Source organism: Malaclemys terrapin, chromosome 3 (genome assembly GCF_027887155.1).
Source record: "Malaclemys terrapin pileata isolate rMalTer1 chromosome 3, rMalTer1.hap1, whole genome shotgun sequence".
In the NCBI taxonomy this organism is placed as follows: Eukaryota; Metazoa; Chordata; order Testudines; family Emydidae; genus Malaclemys; species Malaclemys terrapin.
The window spans coordinates 4,119,951-4,134,945 of NC_071507.1; the positions used below are offsets into that span (position 1 = coordinate 4,119,951).

Here is a 14,995-nt window from a genome sequence, read left to right on the forward strand (position 1 = left end):
CCCTCCAGTGGAGGAAAATATCAGAACAACTGTGGGTCACTTACTGGATACTGAAATGAAGGCTATTCTTCAAAGGACCAATTTAGTTGAATATGAAATAAACTTTATGCAGCCATACTTCAAAGATTGCCTCATGTACATGAGGCAGAGTGATGCAGATAAAGAGAAAATAAATCTGTTTCTACTGGAACAAGAAAGAGTATGATTGCCAACCCCCAGAAACACCAAAGAATTCTGACTCTCGTTACTCAGGAGGTGTTGGATAATGTGAATAGGTGTTACAAGAAATGCATTAGTATTGCTAAATAAAGTGAGCAGGGTAAAAACATCTCTTCACAGAACAATTATGGGGCTTTTGTGTACAAAGGCTCAGTTGTTAATGGTTCTAACATGCTTAACTTAGTCAGGTTGTCACCCAAACAAACTCCATTCCTAGAAGGCATGGACCTAAAGGATGGGATGTGTTTATAAATGCCATAGTGGAGCTGAACGTACCATCTTCCACAACACAGCCAACATAGAGCTTTTGGAACGCCTGAAGGCCTTTAAACCATGGCTGATCAAGAAACCACTCCCTTTTTCCCTCCTAAAAAGCAAAAGTTGGCTAAAAACCCAAATGGCTCAATGTGCAATGTTTTTCATGCATTCATTTTTAAAATGGTAATGTTTTCCTTTAAACAAAACATTTCTATTCTTTAAAAAAAAAAAAATACTATGTACTTTCTCTGCATTGGCCATTGTACCAAACAAAAACAAACAAAAAAAACCCACACTACCAGACATTGTCTTTAAACCCCCACCTGAGGTTGGTTTATTGAGAAACACTATTATAAAAGTAATGGCAAGATACACATATCTGGGCTTGCAGAAACATGTTTTGAGTAAGCCTAGACGTGCCCAAGTTTTGTTCTGTTGTTTTTCTTACACAGAATTCATCACTATCCCGTCCTTTTGCACTAAATCACTAAAGTACAGTTTTAAAATCTGACCAAAAGATAAACCCTTACTACAGTGAGGTAAGAAAAACTGCAGCTATAGCCTCAGGTGACAGAGCAGGAGTCTTGTAATTCTCCAACGTGAAACACATTGGTGGCATTTTTGTTTAAAAATTTCACAATGCTTCTAGGAAAGACCACAGTTTGGGGAGTATCCGTATGAGTCAAAAAAGTCTCTACAGTCACACTCCACCAGGTACAAGCTGAGCCATTGTTCACTTGGTTGGTCGTGTGCTTGTGTGTTGACCACAAAACCTTGGGGGAAGTCTCTGAGATTGACTGCCACCTGGGAGCCATTCGCAAGGAAGCACATCTAAGAAATTCTCTTGTGTGTAAGGGTCTGCTGATAAAACACACAATGGCTGTATAGTGTCCATATTCGTATGTAGTCAAAAGAACGTTTCTCCTCTGATTTATCTCTATGACACTGTCAAAAGCCCCATACACAATCATATTGATAGTGTCTGTCAAAGCCTTTGCAAAACGTATTTCTGGTCTCAGGTTCCCAGTTTTTATCAGGGAATAGTGATCAGCACATCCCTGGTTGGAAGATAGGTCAAAGGCAAACAAGGTGTAACTTGTGCAAACGCCTCATGGTTGATTAAGAGAGAGAGTGATCTTCCATGTGTTTACCAGCCGTCTGCACAAGATTCACATTTTCTCATGCAGTTTCCGGCCCTGAAGTCCGGTTGCAGAGGTTTAGCTGGTATATGTTCACCATCCACACACAAGGCCACAAAATTAAGATTGTAATATTTAAAGCAAAAGAGGTTTTTAAGTGTAATTTCCACTGTCTAGTTTTCCACATCTTCTGTAGCAGCATTCCCTTAAAGGCCAATTCAAAATTGAATGTCTCTTAACTAGAGTAAATAGACAGACCACCCACTTCTATACAACCAGGTCTATAAGATTTATCGATCTCCACTTCACTGCTCTCTTTACAGTTTCAGCCATGGATCATGTGATGCCTGGGTTTGTGGAAAGGAAATTCATTCTTCCTGATATCAGCAAGAGCAATCTACCAACTCTTCAGTGAGCCTGAGAGAGACCAATATTGCAGATGAGAGATTCCCTTTGCTAACTTTTCTTTCAAGTTTCACACTGGAAGAATTTTTCATTGATTCAGTCTGCTTGCCCAGTGTCAAAGATCTGATGTGTATGCTGGTATGTTCATTTTGCTTTTGGATTCACTATTTCACTTTAGTTAGTCTTCGGTAAACTGTCATCACATTCTAGTGAAGAGCTGCGTACTGATCTTCAGTCTCCATATTTCCTTGCGAAGACATCAGCAGCTCTGCAACCATGTCTATTGTGAACACTTCACTTAGAAAACGTTATTCTCTTTTCTCTTCTCCCCCGCCCCCCAGCCCATGCTTTACATAAGATCTAAATAATGCTGCATTCATGTCTCTTATGACATTTAGTGCACTCTCCGTTACAGGCTGGACACATTTTCCAAGAATGGTGTAGGTGGTTTTTTTTTTTTACTGTATCTTCCACAAGTAGTTTCCCATTCTTTGTAGGCTGTCTCCAAATCTTCTGCTTGAGTTTTGTGCTTTTTGCTAAGTCTCACTACAAGTTTGTATTCTTGGGTTCACCTTTGATTTTATCTGTGAGTTTTTCAGACTTCCTAAAAATTGTACATCAGAGAGTTTTTTTACTATGTCATTTAGATCTGGAGTTAGGTTGGATGTATTCAAGTAGGTCACTTGCCATAATAAATATGAGACAGCTTACTTTGTATTTCTCACTTCCCACGCAACGATGCAAAATTGCTTGTCAAAACCTATCCATTTTGACCATGCTGATTTATCAGCAAAGGGAAAACCTTCTGGAGGGATTATTATAGGAAATATTAGCTTCATTGCTCTTGAAGAAACTTATTTCTTTTACAATCTGCTACTTTTTATCCTGCTGCTTCTGTACCTTTAAGGCATCTTCTCCACCCCCTCCCACTTCTCCTGTGGTGATGCCTCTCATCCTTTTCTGTTTCTCTGGGTCTGGGACACCTTGCTGAAGCTGTTCTGGTGTGTTGCCCACAGCCCAGTTTCCTGAGAAAAATCTCTTCTCTACATTCCTTTCTGAGGAAAATATATTTTTCTCTGGCCTCTGCTTTGGGTAGGAGTTTTTCTTGCCCCCCATCCTTCTTAGGACACTTAGTCTCTCTCTTCCCCCCACTGCCAAGTTTAGCCCTGGCGCCAGAACCGGGGGCTGCTACAGTGCTTGAGGATAAGGAAAATAAATGTTCCCTGCTCATGGTAGTGGAATTCCACTGATTCCTTTTCTTTTATTTTCTCCTTTCTCTAGGAGATAGGATACAGCCATTTCTGTCACCATATTGCTTGTAGTGGGACACAGAAGAACTAGGAACACACTCGGCAGCAGAGGTAAGAACTTTATTAGTAGTAAGCCAAAAGTGACACAGAAGAGTTAAAGCAGGGCTCACTCTTAAAGAGCCCTCCAGCACAATTATAATCCCTGTGGAATGAAATGGCTCCAGCAAAGGAAGATTTGACATTAATCACTTCAAGGGCCCAAGAAGAGAATTCAAGATGAGGAAGGTGCAAATCGTATCAGGGATCCTTTCCACAGGCAAATGGCAGAAGACGACTGCACATCAATTATTCAATCCAACTTCCAAGGAACCAGGGACGACCCCATAGGGACAGCAATTCTTAGAACCGCTCCTTCCTAACTTCCTGCTACAATTTTAAAGGAACTGTATATGCATCCTCACAACTCCCCCCCTTTTTTTCCTGTACAAACAGTATTTAACAAGAATTAAACTACAAATCAGAAATGCAGACATGTCACTGGTTTCACTATCTGTCCATAGATGGTCATCTTTTGGTCTTGATGAGGGGTTTTCCCTGCACCATAATCATTTGGATTATGAAAACCCAAACGTTAAGAGACTCCAGTCCAATAGGCTTAGCATTCAACAGATCATCTCCTTTAGCGAAGGATGCAGTGAGACCCTTTCCACCTGGTGCTGCTCTCCCTTGTTGTTTATTGTCTTTAGATTGTAAGATCTTCACTGTAAAAATAGGGTCTATATTTTTTCTGCGAATTGCCTGCATGCTGTCTAGTACTACAATAATTAATAAGAATATTACATTTATGAACTGCTTACTCCCACCCCTTGTCCTTCTGTCTGTGTATAGTATTTTATTTCCCAAGGTCTTAAGAGCCTGCATAGTGCTCAGCACGTTGTGGGCATTACCAGAAACAAACAAATAATATAACATTGGCTCATTTCAAGTTCTAATGAGATGTGTTAGTCTACTGTCATCTTCACGTTTTATTTCTTATCACATCTGACCAACTTTTGTCTAACTAGCAGTCTCTGAAGTCAAAACTAAATACATTTTGGAATTCAATAGTTTAGCCTGTCTCACCCTGAAAGGTAATTTCCATTTGCAGACATTTTGAGAGTTAGTTTTTCACAAAAGAAGTCAAACACAAACATACAGGAACACAATCCATGGCATTCCTGCCTGTCACAAAAGATTTAAGCTTTCAAAACCGATAATCAATTTGGAAGCTGCTAATATCTGGATAGTCTACATTTATACCGTGTATGCAAATACACCATAAAACTAGACATTCTGACTGCATGCCATCCATTTTCTCTTGTTTGTGAAACATTTAATTACTGCCTGGTTTATCATTCTTATATAAGCATGCTATTTTTTTCATCTGTAGAAGCTTGCACTGATGTTATGCCTTGACGTCTGACAAAACTAAGTGAAATCAAGTTTTCTGGATTATTTTAAAACTGGAAATAATATAACTATAACCTGCAAAAGGAATGTAACAGAATACAAACAACTTTTAAAAAAAACGATTAAAGAAAAGACTATATGAAGCATACTTTCACTGTGATACTAGTGCTGAACAGAACATTAGCAGTGGAAGACAAAGATCTACATTGATCCTAAAATAGTTTCCAAGCTTTAGCTCCTTGTGGGAGATAAGGTGGAGGGGACAGGGTGAAGGAAGGGCATCCATGTGAAGAATCAGAGAGAAAGGGACTTGGCTTTACATAGTAGTACTGAAGAACTAGTCGTATACCTGTATGGGTTAGGGCAAAAGTTCTGGCTCATTTAGAGACTGCTACTGAGGATACTCCCAATACAGATCCCTCTTAGATGAAATGAAGTAATCATAAGGTTTGCTACTACAGAACAATCATTTGAGGGAAGAGATTCCAAAACAGAGAGAATCTCAGTACTCCACACTCATGAACCTGAATATCTATTAACAAAAGAATACAAGTAGGCTTTGTAAACAATTTCTACACCTGTACCTCTATGGGTTTAGGATTTTTTTTTTTTTATAGTACCATATACGACCTGGTCCGTGTTTAAACAATAATTAAGAACCTAAAATATCACAATTAGATACTTTGAAATTATCATTTCACCCTTGCTTTCTGCAACTTTAGGTTTTCCTTCCCAATTATAACAAATTCTGATAATTTACTGCACTTGTGACAAAATGCCATACTCTGGTTACACACAGATCAAAATGACCTTTTAAAAGCTTTTGAGATCTCAGAATAGACATTATAGCAAAAGCTTTTAGATCTATAAGTGTCAAACATTTTAAAAACCCATTTACTAGCAAAACCCATTTACTTTTATGGTTAGCATGTATTCTTACCTCAGGATCATCATCATCAAAATCATGGTACGTGGAATGATCAGGATTATTCATTTTATCCAGTAATTCAATAGCAAGGGTTCGATTTAAGGGCTGTGTAACAAAAGGGTGCTAATTGACAAACACAAGGGAAAAGAGAAAGTTTTAATTTAAACTTGAACACGGTAAGTTTAAAGGTACTTTCAGCTCAGAACTACTTCAGAAATTACAAACAAAAATCAGACCTGTAGTAATTTTTCAGCTGTAGGTCTCTTCTTAGGATTTTTTGTAAGTGCCATTTTCACAAAGTGATGGAAATTATTTGACCTGCAAAATGAAATAGTGAACATTAGAATTCAGTAGTTTAGTGAAATGCATGATTAGTATTATATAATAAGAGAGCAAAATATGCTTACCATTTCATTTTGTCCTTTAGCTTGGGAGGCTGAAAGTTGCTTTTCGTCATTAAAAACAGTGCTCTGAAAACCGATAACATTTTTGTGATTTTTTGTATTGTGATTATCCATTACTTTAAAAAAAAATTATTTTTGGCTGCAATAAAAAAATCCATCAACCCAAAAAAGATGAGATTAGGCTACTTGTTTATGCAAAATGCACCCATTACAAATTTTCATGTGTACATTTTGAAAACTTGCAGACAATACTACTGGTAATAACCACTCATATTACAAACATGTCTAGCCAACTATTTTAAAAAAAAATGTTATTCACAGAGCTTTACAGCCTGCCATAAACAGATTTTATTTACCAACCTCATGGGATGCAAGTCAAACATAGGAGGCTGAAGTTCTGCAAGTTCTATAGCAGTTATTCCAACGGCCCAAAGATCACACAGTTGGTTATAGCCACCCTTCCTTTCAACTGCAGCAACTTCTGGAGCCATCCTAAAATATATATGTTTTTAAGAGAAAAGACATTTCTCTGTTTGAGTTAGTCGTGGAGAGAGATAAATCTAACACTTTTCAGTGTGAGTCAATGTTTTATTATTCATTTTTCTAGAACACATTGTATACACAACCTTTTATTTATTTGACTTATTTGTAAGCATTTGAAATCCTGTGATCTACTGAGCTTCAATGGTACTTCAGTTTTTTTTCCCCCACTTTGTCCATTCCACTCTATGGCATTTGTGTTGTGGTGTTCATTCACTCAGTTGAGGAGAGCTGGCTGCAAGTCATTCCAAAATCAGTTAACACTCTTGAGTCAGAGGAACTGCAACAGTGAGGTGCAATTTTCTGACTGTAGCCTCCCAGGGCTGAGCATACTGCCTCCCAAATACCCCAAAGTCTGGCAGCAAATGGACAAAACCAACTAGTGTTGGATTTTTAGCCATAGCACAAGAGAGCTATCACTGGACTACCAAACTAGCCCTACATTTTATGATTAAACTGGAGTACAATCTAACTATAAAAAAAGTTTTAAAACATCAGCCTGGAAAGTGATAAAATGGTTAGGAGAATTCTATAGGAAAATGCATCTAACTTTTTCACTCCTTGAGTCACCAGACCTGGGATTTATTCCCAACTCTGCACATATGTCCTGTGCGACACAACCATTGTGTCTCTCAGTTTCCTCACCTGTAAAATGGTGACTTCATTAAAATTTGCAAAGTACTTTGAGATCCTCAGATGCAAAAGTACTATATACTCAATTGATATCCATAAACAGAAGCACCCAATACATTTTAAATTATTGACTAGCCAATGTAAGGTGAAAACACCTGTTTTGATTTGTTACAGATACGGTTACATACTATAGCCCTATCAGGCTATGAACTCAATCCAAGCATGGCTGGGTCTCATTAAGATGGAAGACCACCAAGAAAAACCCCAGCTGGAGTAGGAGTTCAATAGATGATACTCTTCCCTCCCAGTCGGTAATAAATCAATGCCCCAGAACAATGGTAGGTGACAGACACTATGTAGCAGGAGAAAAATGAAAACTGCTCTAAACACAGATATCCTTACCATTTGTGATCAAGAAAGACAGGTTTCTTGCATAACTGTGTTGTTAAGCTTGGTGACTTGAACATGTTCCAATACGGATAATAACTGTCTGTTTACCTAAATTTCTTCTTCCATCTCAATTGAGTACATTAGTCTATGTACCCTGTCTTAAATTACTGTGCAACTTCACTTGAGGTGGTTAAAGAGACTGCTGTATATATTAAGTTTGTAAAGCCTTTTGTAATCTTTTTGGTAACTTAGGTACTATGTAAGTGTGAGATCTTATGTTATTACAAAACTAACAAAAACACTAATTTGCTAGTTTGGCTAAAAGGGGATGAGATGATAGTTTCTCTTTTCCTCCCCATTATTTTTCTCTTTACCCCCTTAAAAGCGAGTCTCAGAATTAAAAGGTTAATGAAAATAGATCACTTGAACATTTAGTTGCAGACCTATGTACTGTTACACATCTTGTATGACGCATACATTCAGCTGGGTCCTGAAGCAAGGAATCTGGTCAGCAGATACGCCTGGCTCCCACTAGAGACCACTGTGGCACATGCTGAACAGGCAGCCACTCTGTCTCTCTGATTGTTCTCTAATCCCCCAGCCCTTTTCCAAGCCATTTGGAGCAGGGAAGTTTATGTTTGTTGCATTAGTGCCCAAAAGGCAAGAAAAGCAAGAAGCTACTGCTGGAAGGAAGAGACCACTGAGAAACAGGAGCTAAGGGAGGAATAGGAGATGGTGTGAGGAGCAAAAGCTAATGTGGAAATGGAAGGCAACTACCAATGGAGCTAGTACTATCCTATAGCAACTTCCTCCACTCCCACCCAGCAACCATACCCTCTCCCCATCAAAACCCCCTGGTTATCTTTAACACATACACCCCAAGCCTTCCCCTCCCTTCCATCTCTTCAAAGGGGTACAAGGAATGAAGTCTTACTTGTTCCCACTGCTCAGGGGAGTCAACCAAAATAAAACTGGTTCCCTTTACCAGCATTAAATTCACACAATATTTTCAAAAGTGATGTTCATGATTATATGCAAATTATTTACAATTATGCAAGTCAGCTTGAAACATTACCTAAGGAGACTGACACAACTTGGCAGCTACATAGTGGTTTGTGTTAAAGACCGCTATAGATCAGGATTACAGTCATCCAGGCACCTCAGCCAGGAAATAGAGCCACAATCCATTTATGCAATCATGAGTGGAAGGTGGTGTGTACAACTGGGAAAGGGAGGTGGATCCATGTGACACTATATATTAAAAATACAGCCCACACTATGGAAAAGTTTGAACACCTTATTCATGGGCATATTTCAAGAATACAAATCCGAATGGAGAGACTTGTGGTAATATATACACATTTGTACATCATGTTTTCACACAAAGGATCTCAAAATACTTTTCAAAGCAGCACAGAACAGAGAAATAATGTTTTACAGTAAATATACCCAACTCTCTTAAACACAGCTAGGGAAAGTCATTTCCAGTATACAGATGGAGTAAAAGAAAGCTGAAATTTAAAAATGATAAATATGTAAGTAAATATATTTGTAGGCCAGTTATAGTGAGAAAAGAATAAATGGTTGTGGAGTACTAGTGGAAGGGAAAGGTGAGTGGGATTTAATTTAATAATAGAGTAAAGCAAATAGGAAGGTTTTTAAAACAAGTTTTGAAGAGGAAGTGGCTGAGAAGAGCATTCCAGACATAGTAAGCACATCTGTTGACACAAACAAGTGAAACAACAACAACTCCCAACTGTGAAGAGTTCCAGGAAAGGCATGTCAGTGAAAAGAAACATTTGAAACCTTAATGGGTGGGTATAAAAAGTATTTGTAAGATCAGAATTAAAGGGGGGAAACTCCAGGGAGAACTTTAAAACTAGATTCAATGACTGATATTAGTCAATGGTGATGAAATATATAGCTGATACAACTATTTTTCAAAGCATCACAGTACTCTGGCCACAACATTCTGATGTTTAGCTAAGTTTAATATTTGGTATAAGTCATTAAAAAAATAAAAGATACGGGCAATAAACGAAGACTCTCAAAATGCTTAGTCTAACCAGGAAATTAAGACCAGAAACTTCTTTTTATACAAATTACTATTTTTGGAATTGTAAAAGTTATTATTACATTAACAATCAAGTAAAACACAATTACCAATATGGTGTGCCAATGAAAGATTTCCTTTTGGCAATTGTAGCTGTTATCTGTGCAGATACTCCAAAATCAGCTATAAAAAATGAAGATAATTAATTAAAGTAGTAATGATCAAAAGCAAGTCGTTAATTATCGACAGGAGAGTTAAGCTTCTTTGTAGTAAAAACTTCTAAATATCTAAGGACACAGAAGCTAATGAGGTTTTTACAGAATCCATCATAAATTTCCATAGAATCACCTTCTCCCAGCCATCCTGCCAAACACACACCACAAGAAACATGAAGGAATTGCAGTGTAGAACTCCTAACAGACACAAATATGTATATGTTCCCATGTTAGAGTACACCTATGAATTTTATACCATCTATCCATGTAATAAACCCTTTAAAAATCCTCTGAACAAAAGTTATTTCCATCCGTTCTGCTTTGCTGAGAGCACACTATATCACTACTTGGGAAACTTGTGTAAAGAACTGAGACATGTCTTCATATAGACGTGTAATACGACATATATTAATGCTGATCATAAAATACATGTTTATTTTGTTAATGTAAAACATGACCAGAAATAGTAACATTGATAATATTTTAAAATAATCTTTGTCACTACAAAAATAGAAGGGCAGCCAGAGTCAGTTGTAACTGACCAAGGATATTAAAACTTTTTGAACAACGTAACATGGTTAAGTTTAAGAAAGTCTTCTGGAAAAGTAATCCACATTAGTTTAAAAATAAAACAGATTTAAACTACAAATGAAGACCTTAACAAAGGACCTAACACCTAATATTGTGCTTGAATAAAATTAATTATAAAGTGTGACTAAGTGTGAATCTGTTTCTTTTACAATGGTGTTTTTCTCTTTATTTGTTTTAAAACAAAAGTGTTCTTTCCCTTCCTGGTTGCTAAGCAATTCTGACCAGGAAATCATATCACCCATGTTAAAGTTAAAATAAATTAAAAAGTAGTAAGTCTTGAGGGTTCTCATTTTCTACTCTTGCAATACACAGAATGCAATTAATAAGGTCAATATGTTTTATTAGTTAACATTTTCCCTATAATTCGAGTAATTGTATAAACTTAATTTGAAATGTAATGCAATATATTCCAGTACTTATAAAAAAAAATATTTTTCAAATAGACTCTGGTAAGTACTGTATTCATAAGGATTTTCTGATATCGGCTTTTAGATTCATATACTTACGCAGCCTTAGGAGGTAGTTTTCATATTTCTGAGACTTGGCAGGTGCATTTATTAAAATGAAGCGTAGTAAAGGATTTAATTTTAGCCTACTTTTTCAATGTCAGACTAATTCACTATGGGAGTATGTCTTTCACCTGATTTCCAAAGCTATTGTCTGATTAGCCAGTTGTGCACACCCATGCACCAATTCAATCACCACTGAGACCTCATCAATGAAAAAACTAGTCCTAATAATACCTTCCCTCTCACTGAAGTTTACTGGTATTATATAACATTCTGGCATTCTTGGATGAGAATTCAAAAAAGTTTTTATAATCTGCAGTATCTTTTTGCAGTATAATCTGAAAAAGATTTCTGAAGTACTTACCTAATTTTACATGGCCATTATCTGTTAGAAGAATATTTGCTCCCTTAAAGAGAGAAAAATAATTCAATTAAAACGTGTATCTTTTTAACATTATATGCTTCTTTATGCTCTGAGATATAAACCCTAGCATCAAATATTGCCTATATTCTGTATTTTATTTATTTAAATTTACACAAATGCTAAGAGAACACCTATCCATATGTTCTAGAGGTCCTTGATATAACTTTAAAATAAATCATAAATAATACCAACAGTACAATTTATTATAATCCCCCCTCAGTAGAACAGGCAACAAAAAGTCAAATCCCCTGCCTCTCCAAATAATCTCCCACCCTTACTTAAATCTATAGACTTAATCGTAACACAGTTACAAAGTATGAGCTTCATTTTGAAACCATTACTTCTATGATAAAGTGATGCAAAACTGGACTCTCAAATAATCTGTCTCTTTTTGCTGCTGTGTTAAGACATCAAGGCAAAGAACATCTATATGTTTTGAGATAAAATTTGAAAAGAAATTGAAAGCAGAGGACAAACCAAAACAGACTAAGTGTTTGAAGAATCTGAAATTTGTAAAACTGAAATGACATCATTAGGTTATGGGACCCCCATGTTCACAAATACCCTGTAAATTTTATTGTAGCTGTACAGGTCTATGCGACTCAGATTCCCATTAGTTATGAAATCCTCTCCCAAACAGCAGAATTAGTTTTGTGACCATTTGCCTCTACTGATTAAATCATACTTTCCCTTCTCTAGCTACATTCATTAATAGGCGACTTATAAAGATCAAACAGGAAAACAATCAGATTTATATTTCCAAAAGAAAAACCGTTTAGTCCCATTTTGAGATCCTCACTCACTGTAATCTGATGGACCTGCCTGGATACTAAAATACCTAGGAAAACAGCAATTTTGCTTGTGCTAGATTTGGCAAGTACACTGCTGTGGGGCTACATGCAGTGTTTATTTGGATTTAACAACCAGAACGAATGCTCAAAATTGATCCTTCACATCAGATTCCATTATAATTACCTGTTACAAAGGACATGGAACAAGCCTGAGCTGAATAAAGAGGTTGGCTAAGGGCAGAATTGAGCTGAGTGAGAAGCTGCCTAAGGCAGAGCTAAATAGGAAGGAGCAGATAAACTGATTTAGCGGCAGATGTTAGCACCACAGACAAGTTGGTGTGTGAAAAAGCCAAGTAGGTTTCCCGAAGTACAGCTTGTGCTTTTCTGATCACCAGTTTTTATACAAAAGGACAAAGTAGGCCCTCAGTACACCCATGCAACCCAACAGCTTTGAAAGGCGTTGCGCAAGTGTAACTGATAGACCTTGTGACTGGAACATAGTACAGTAACTCCTCACTTAACGTTGTAGTTATGTTCCTGAAAAATGCGACTTTAAGCGAAACGATGTTAAGCGAATCCAATTTCCCCATAAGAATTAACGTAAATGAGGGGGTTAGGTTCCAGGGAAATTTTTTCTCCCAGACAAAAGATTTATTTTTATATATATATATATATATACATACACATACACACACACACATACACACACACACATACACAGTATACGTTTTAAACAAATAATTTAATACTGGTACACAGTGATGACGATTGTGAAGCTTGGTTGAGGTGGAGGAGTCAGAGGGTAGGATATTTCCCTTACTGCTAAATGATGATGAACTAGCAATTGGCTGAGCCCCCAAGGGATAACTCTCTCACTCGACAAGGCAGCAGGAACGGAGGGAGATATCCGCATTTCCCCTTTAAGTACACTGCCTTGTTAATTAGATCAGCTTGCTGAGACTGCAGCTGCTGCAAGCTCCCGCCATCCTGAGCCCTGGTGTGTCCCCCCTGCTCTGTGGAAGATGGGGTAAGCGGACTGCAGGAGCAGGGGGACACCCTGACATTAGACCCCTCTTCCTTCCCTCCCCCCCCTGCACAGCAAGCAGGAGTCTCGGGGAGCGGCTCCAAGGCAGCGGGCAGGAGCAGCACATGGCAGTGGGGAGAGGAACAGCTGAACTGCTGGCAATTGATAGCCTGCTGGACAGCTGCTGCACAGGGAACTTAGGGGAGCGGGGAGGTGATAGGATAGGGTTACCATATGTCCGGGTTTCCCCGGACATGTCCGGCTTTTTGGTCTTTAAATAGCCGTCCGGGGGGATTTGTAAACATCTAAAAATGTCCGGGATTTCCCCCCGGACGGCTATTTAAAGACTGAAAAGCGGCTGACAGTGGGGCCGGGCTGGACTGAGCCGCTCAGATTGGGGCCTCTCTGGCAGCCAAAGCCCCTCCCTGGCTCGCCCCCTCCCCTGCAGCCTCAGATCGCCGCGCAGGCAGCGCTGGGGGGGGCTGCGCGCTCCATGAGGGGGCGGAGCTGGCAGCGGCAGCCAAAGCACCTCCCCCGCTTTCCCCCTCCCCTGCGGCTTCAGATCGCCTTGCCGGCAGCGCTGGGTGGGGCTGGGCTCTCAGCCAGACACTCTAAGCTGAACATTCATGGGGAAGTCAACTGCAACCTTGCAAAGGTGAGGTAAATCACTCCCTTTCCCCCTCCCCTTGGGGCAAGAGGGGAATGCATACATGTGGGGGAACTGTGATTCTCTGACTCACACTTCCTCCCTGGGATGGTGCAGCCTTTTAATGCAAAGACCCTTATTCACAGCTATGCCTAAGGGCACAATCTATCTCTAATGAACAAGTGCTGTGATAAATGCAAAACACCAACCTAGACTTTGCTTTACAACAAATGAATGAATTCTAGCATAAAGGAGCTGAAGGAGCACTGTGATTGGCACATATAAGAGCACAGATAATGCAGTTTTGCCACTAATCACAATTTTATTGCCAGTCTTGCTATGTTTGGTGTTTTTCTCAAAGTCCCAGCTTCTGAAATTATGAGATTATGGGACAATCTCAGCTTTTTTTTTTTTTTTTTTAAAGGCAAGTTTTTAGCTTTCATAGTTGTAGGGGCTGGGGAGTTGGAGAAGGGGCATGGAATCCTGGGGGGCGGGGAGTTGGATGAGTTGGGGCAGGAAGCGGGGGGGGGGGTTAGATGGGTCGGGAGTTCGGGGGGGGCTGTGGAGAGGGGTTGGGGCAGTCAAGGGACAGGGAGCAGGGGGGTTAGATGGGTTGGAGGTTCGGGGGGGGGCATTCAGGAACAGGGAGCAGTTGGATAGGTGTCGGAGTCCCAGGGATCTGGCGGGGGTGTGGATAGGAGTCAGAACAGTCAGGGGACAGGTAGGGAGTGGGATCCTAGGGGAGCAGTTAGGGTGGGGGGGGGGGTCTCAGGAGGGGGCATTCGGGGACAAGGAGAAGGGAAACTTAGATAGGGGTGGGGTCCCTGGGGGCGGTTAGGGGCAGGGGTCCCGGGAGAGGGTGATCCGGGTACAAGGAGCGAGGGTGGGGGGGTTGGGGGTTCCGTGGGGGGCAGTCAGGGGGCGGGAAGTGGGAGGGAGTGGCTAGGGGGCGGGGCAATCCCCCCCCCCCCGTGGAGTGTCCTCTTTTTTGAAAGTTCAAATATGGTAACCCTATGATAGGGGGGCTGCTGGTCCACCCTGGTTCCAAGCCCCCACCAGCTAACTGCAAGGGGCTGTTCTTCCTGCAAGCGGTAGACAAAGCAGGCGGCTGCCAAACGACGTTAGAA

The 14,995-nt window shown here is 39.6% G+C and overlaps 1 protein-coding gene across 2 annotated transcripts in view; it reads right to left on the reverse strand.

Moving 5' to 3' along the window:
* Positions 1 to 14,995, reverse strand: part of MAP4K3 (mitogen-activated protein kinase kinase kinase kinase 3) — a 122,808-nt gene that overhangs the window by 72,629 nt on the left and 35,184 nt on the right. For both annotated transcript variants that reach the window (XM_054021282.1, XM_054021281.1), the window contains exons 7-12: positions 11,348 to 11,390; positions 9,779 to 9,851; positions 6,413 to 6,544; positions 6,056 to 6,118; positions 5,885 to 5,966; positions 5,661 to 5,771 (exon numbers count right to left, since the gene is read on the reverse strand). In XM_054021282.1, the coding sequence (XP_053877257.1) occupies positions 5,661 to 5,771; positions 5,885 to 5,966; positions 6,056 to 6,118; positions 6,413 to 6,544; positions 9,779 to 9,851; positions 11,348 to 11,390 (504 nt within the window). The remainder of the gene's footprint in view (positions 1 to 5,660; positions 5,772 to 5,884; positions 5,967 to 6,055; positions 6,119 to 6,412; positions 6,545 to 9,778; positions 9,852 to 11,347; positions 11,391 to 14,995) is intronic.